Source organism: Tripterygium wilfordii, chromosome 14 (assembly GCF_013401445.1).
Source record: "Tripterygium wilfordii isolate XIE 37 chromosome 14, ASM1340144v1, whole genome shotgun sequence".
Classification (NCBI taxonomy): domain Eukaryota; kingdom Viridiplantae; phylum Streptophyta; class Magnoliopsida; order Celastrales; family Celastraceae; genus Tripterygium; species Tripterygium wilfordii.
The window spans coordinates 5487689-5493503 of record NC_052245.1 but is presented as its reverse complement, the minus strand read 5'-3'; the positions used below and the strand labels follow the sequence as shown (position 1 = coordinate 5493503).

Sequence of the window (5815 nt, the reverse complement as noted above, 5' to 3'; positions counted from 1 at the left end):
TTTTCTTCTTCTATGTTCTTCTTTTATCTACTTCTAATTCTTCAATATCTTCACAACTTATCTGAAATTCATCACGGTATTGGAGCAAATGACTCCCTCCTGTGATGGAACCATCAACCATGCCAGGCATGACTAAAGCCTTGACAGTAGCTATAAACTTCATGAGATATGTCCATGCAAGTGATGGAATGTCATCTGGCGTTCGTCCTTCCATTGGTCATCAACAACAAATCAACACTACACCACTGGTTGCTACCTTACCTGTTGTCTTCAAGCTTTATTACCAAGAAGCATAACAGGATCTAGAGAGGTGTCAGAAATGGGTCAAGTGAACTCAGCTGCACCAACTCACAGCTTACATAAGTTTTCATCACAAGTTGGAGAAAAAAGATCACATTTAAACACGAGTCAACCTCCAATTGTTACCAACTCCCACCTTTCCCCCTCCCATTTATTCTCAAACACCAACAAATCCAACTGTTTCCTTGCATAATCCACCTCATGCACATCCAACCATGCATACCGGGCGTGAATGACTACAGCCAAAATCCTCTTCTTTAACCCATACAATCTAGTATCCGGTGACCTCTCAATATCAAAATTAATTTCATTAGAGTTGACCAGCAGTATAAACATTCAATGCAAGCAATTTTAATATTATCTAAATTGGAAGCAAAGCATCAAACTCCTAACGTGTGTTGTTTGGGTTTTGGTTAAATGATACAAATGACCTATCAAATATTTAATATTCTAATGACAAAATTTATTAACTTAATTGATTTTCTTCCATTTTCAAAGTCTTACACTCATTTCATGTGATAGAATCTCATCGCCTTATCAAGAGTGCAAATCTTAATTATCTCATTCTTCAATACTTAAGTGAGATGTAATTAAATAGATGTAAGAATATCTCAAAGCACTGTAAATGAAAGTTTATGATCATTCCTAATCCTACCCCAATATAAACCATTGACCAAAAAAAAATTGTTGTCAATTATCACAGTACCATGGGTTGTATAAGTGGGCCTTAAATGGGCTTCTACATATAATGGTTTCTTGTAGAATTGGGCCTTGAATGGCCTTCTGCTTTTGTAAAAAAAATATTTCCATTAATACCTTTTATTTTAATTCACAATTTTGACGTCAAATTCTCAAAAACTACGCGAGTTTCTTCTCCGGGTGAAGTCTTTAACGACGACAGCAAAGCTTGTCGTTGTCATCTTTGGCTGGTTTGCTTCATTTACAATCATGGCGGGCTTCTAAGGACGTGATTTCTAATACGAAGACAACTCTGATTCCGATCTAACAGCATTCGCTTAAACAATCGAGGAAGAAAACGGTATCATTTCACGTCTTCAATCAAGCCACTTCTTCGATTTTGATCTTTTTGTATGGTGAAAAAATGGCGAGAATCCGAGACAGGACTGAGGATTTCAAAGATTCTGTGCGCCAGACGGCAGTTTCTCTTGGATACAACGAGGTACGTATGCAACTGAATATGCCAACTCTGTGGTTTCAATCTTTCTCGGGCTTGTTCGTGTGCGTTAAAGTGCTTCTATGCCTGGTGTGATTGCAGTCCAAATTGGCCGCCATTTTGGCTTCTTTTATAATCCAAAAACCTCGACAACGGTCACCGTTTAGTAAAGCTGCGGTCAAAACGGTACAATGACTGATTCTGTCCGTTCATTTTGTAGTTTTTGGGACAATTAGAGTTGTTGATTGTAACTATTTGGCTGATTTGATCTCTTTTAGCTTGAGAGCATTGGCCAGTTGGAAAAGTTCTTGTTGAAGCACCGGAAGGATTATGTGGATCTACACCGAACTACTGAACATGAGAGGGATAGCATTGAACATGAAGTGAGTCATCTAACTTAGCTTCCTATGATCCGATTCGCCGCAAATTCTATCATGAAATGAATAATTATATCCTTGCATTTTCAGTTTATGAGTGCTTGTTTTCTATTACATGGAAAGATTTAAATTGTTTTCTTTTACAGGTCACTGCTTTTATTAAAACATGCAAAGAACAAATTGATATACTTAAGAATAACATAAATGATGAGGAAGCAACCTCAAAAGGATGGCTGGGGATTAAGGCTGATAGACCCAATGCTGATACCATAGCGCATAAACATGGAGTGGTATGATTACTTTCTTAATCCTCCTTGATATTGAATTTTACCGATTCTATTGGAAGTATGATGATGTTTAATTGCTGTACCTTTTTCCATATCCTGTATGCTTCATTGTTTTTATCGTTCATGAGTACTAAGCTTGATTGGGGATCTTTGGAATCCCACCCCAAATGATGCGCCATTATTTTACATCTGCAACTTCCTTTGCTAGTCATACACTAGCACCCATGTAACTCAAAAGGATATGAAATACTGAGGATTGAAGAAACTCAAATTAAGTGCCAGTGCCATTTTTTCCTGATGCAAAATAAATTTTCCTCAGGTTACCGAGGAGGGGAAAGCCAAAGGAGAAAGTTGCAATAAGAACGGTTACAGAGCCTGGCAAAATAAAATACATTAAGTGCCCACCAGGCTAATTGTGTCTAGAATGTTGTTACAGATTCTAGAAAGCAAAACCTTACTAGTAGCGAGCCAACTATCTATTAAAAAGTGTATTTTCAACCAAATCAGCAAATGTGTGATCGTTAATAAACTGTGAAGGACCTCCCTTTGTGTCCAGCCTCTACAAACAAAAGAGTAACGCAAAAAATAACCTCAACATTCACAAGGAAAAAGTTAATTGTATCCTAAGAAAAAGCTCCCCGACTAATTTCCACTCTTGAAAATGTGCGTTCCAATCAAGTGGAATTCAATTATCACGTTGATTTTCATTTGCATATGATATTAATTTCTAGATGTCCAGAGCAGAAATTATACCTTTAATTGTATTTTGAATTCAATTAATGTGGAGGAGTACCACTAGTTTAATTGGTTGAGCTCCTCATGGCCTTTCAAAGTACATGAGTTCAAATCCCATTTTTCGGTGAACAGCAGAAAAAAAAGTGTAAGTATTGAGAAATGAAGATATATCGTTTAAAGGAAGACTTATGATAAGATTTAGTGTTGATGAACATTTTTGTTAGGGAATTCTTCCTTTTCTAAGGAATCAGTATGCTACAAGATACTATTTCTCATGCCTCTGACTTTTTCTTATTACCAAATTCAGTACCTGTGTTAGGAATATGTGTGTTTTTGTGATAGTTTTAACCGTTTTCGGTTACTGAGCATTTGTTGTGTTAAGGTTAACCAGAGGATATTGAACTAGATATCAACAGATTGCTTGTTATTGATTTGAAATGTGCTTCACAAGTTAATGGTACTTCTTTAAGCCTCTAAGATATGTGTTCAGAGAGTGTTACAAAAGGAGTTCAAGTTATCTGGTGGCGGTTATAAATTGCAGTTGCAAAAAACTTTTGAAAGTTTGATCTAGAGTATGATCAGTCTTTTATTCTCGTGCTCGTCTTTCCACGACAAGCATAACATGTTTAAGAAGTGCATTAGTCATTTTTATATTGTGTACAAGTGTGGTTGTTATGGAGGCTTGGGGCAGATGCATTCCCTGGATGTATATGACAATTTTTAGCTGATTAACTTACTGTTATCGATGTGCTTTATCTGCAGGTTCTGATTTTAAGTGAGAAACTTCACTCAGTTACATCTCAATTTGATCAGCTAAGAGCCATACGCTTCCAAGATGCTATTAACAAAGCAATACCGAGAAGAAAGCTTAATCGGGCTGCAACTTCAAGTTCTACAGAGACCTCTAAAATAAACCATTCAGATCTCAGGGAACCTGACGAAATTCAACCTGAGCCTGTCAGAGTAAAACAGCAACTGCTAGACGATGAAACTCGTGCCCTTCAGGTAATTAGATTGTTTCATATTATGTTTTAAAAAGTTTGTCATAGATCCGATCGGGTATTTGAAGTTTTGATTCAAAATTAACATTGTTCAACTAATTCTGCTTGCCGCTGCACATGTTCGCCAGGTAGAGTTGACGAGTCTTCTAGAAAACGTCCAAGAAACTGAAACTAAAATGGTGGAAATGTCTGCATTAAATCACCTCATGTCCACACATGTTCTGCAACAAGCACAACAAATCGAGTTTCTATATGACCAGGTTAGTGTTTTTTTTTTTTTTTTTGGCAATTTTTATATGCATATTTGCTCATGCTTCAAGCTACATCCTTTACACCTACATGTGAATTGTATATTGAAAAACTAGTGTCTCTGGAATCCTTTCCTCTATTATGGATACGAGCAGTTATATCTTTCTCTCTTGCAAACTGAGGGGGTCAAATGCACTTGTTCTCTGAAAGCAGTTTTGATATGTTTTCTTTGTGTAACTTATGCTGCTGTTTACGGTATGTAGTATTTAAGATCTACCTACTAGATACTAACTTCATGAAAATTACGTCAAGAGTTCAACCTGCTTCTTGGGAGCCATCTCAAACCAGATCTTAAGTTTGGATTAGTTTGGTGGCAGTGTGTTTCTATATGCACCAGACCACCATCCTGGTTACTTGATTAGCCATATAAGTATAACTCCATCCTGTTGCAACCTATCTCCTTACGTTCTTGTGATATTGAACATTATTTTCAGGTTATATTTTGAAATGAAATGGGATTTTCAACTTTAGATGCCTAGCAGTGGTCAAGAGAGTAAAATGAGTTGGTAGATGTTGCACTAATTATGGAGTTGTATTAATGTTTGAACATTTTTGGTAGTATCGCCACCACCGTGCTTTTGAGGGGAGCAGTTCAAATCCCCGACATGTTCCCAACCAATCAACCAATCACCCTACCCCCAACAAAAAAAAAATTAGAGACTGAGAGTTCACTTATAAAAAGGAAAAATTAGTGTTCAAACTTATGTGACTATTGTGCTACAATCTCCCTCATATTAAAACCTTCATACTCATTCCAAACCTCAGTCTGTTAGGAAACAGACGTTTATTGAGGTAAGTTCTTTTGTTTCTCAATTTCTCTTTGGATATTTTTGTATGATTGTTGTATTTTATGTTTTGCTTGTGACTGCGGTTGCAACCCCATCGTATATTTCCAAACGTGGCGGAAGACTGAATATGCTGATGATGACCAAATTATTTTTTGTTGATGAAATGAATATTTCATGCATGCTCGGTCTATAACAACATGTGTAATTCATCTTGCCCTGATTCGTACATTCAATATAGGTGTATTTTGGTCCTGAGACGCACAAATTCTTTTTCTTTCTTCTGTTTGGTCGCAGGCTGTCGAAGCTACAAAGAACGTAGAGTACGGTAACAAGGAGTTGTCACAAGCTATCCAGAGGAATAGCAGTAGCAGAACCTTTCTTTTGCTGTTTCTGTTTGTACTTACTTTTTCGATCCTCTTTCTTGATTGGTACAGTTAAGTGGATCAACTATAAGTATCACATAATTGTTATGTAATTTAACACACAAAGGAAATTACTTTATTTTCCTTGTGGTTTTGAAGTAGGAGGGGAGTAAATAGATTTACATTTACGCAGAGTGACTCAGAATCTTGTATTTTCCATTTATTTGAAAAGTAAAAATCTCAAGTTCAGTTCTGCTTTATGTAGAATCAAGGAGTGATAGATAAATTTCTCCATGGACACCTTCGATCATTTGTTTTTTTTTAGCCGGTACTTTAGGATATCTTGCCGGTATTTTATCGGGGTGTTGTTTCAAAGTATTGAGGAGAGGTTTCAAACTAACCTTCTTTTCTCTATTTGCGAAAGGGGGTTTCAATTGGCATGGCATTTCCGGAATTTTAGCTTTTTTCCCGTGGAAAAGGGT

The 5815-nt window shown here is 36.6% G+C and overlaps 1 protein-coding gene across 1 annotated transcript; it reads left to right on the top strand.

Moving 5' to 3' along the window:
• The first annotated feature begins 1148 nt into the window (after positions 1 to 1148).
• LOC120014611 (syntaxin-81-like) lies at positions 1149 to 5593 on the top strand. Its single transcript, XM_038866612.1, has 7 exons — positions 1149 to 1480; positions 1577 to 1660; positions 1753 to 1857; positions 1998 to 2141; positions 3636 to 3878; positions 4003 to 4134; positions 5266 to 5593. The coding sequence occupies exons 1-7, from the start codon at positions 1403 to 1405 to the stop codon at positions 5407 to 5409; spliced, it is 930 nt and encodes a 309-aa protein (XP_038722540.1). The 5' UTR covers positions 1149 to 1402; the 3' UTR covers positions 5410 to 5593.
• The last annotated feature ends 222 nt before the right edge of the window (positions 5594 to 5815 follow it).

Excerpts from the sequence above, each read along its gene's own strand:
- LOC120014611 (XM_038866612.1), top strand. The coding sequence starts at position 1,403 with ATGGCGAGAATCCGAGACAGGACTGAGGATTTCAAAGATTCTGTGCGC. Across the intron at positions 2,142-3,635 it reads TAGCGCATAAACATGGAGTG|GTTCTGATTTTAAGTGAGAA; the intron begins GTATGATTACTT and ends CTTTATCTGCAG. Across the intron at positions 3,879-4,002 it reads ATGAAACTCGTGCCCTTCAG|GTAGAGTTGACGAGTCTTCT; the intron begins GTAATTAGATTG and ends CATGTTCGCCAG.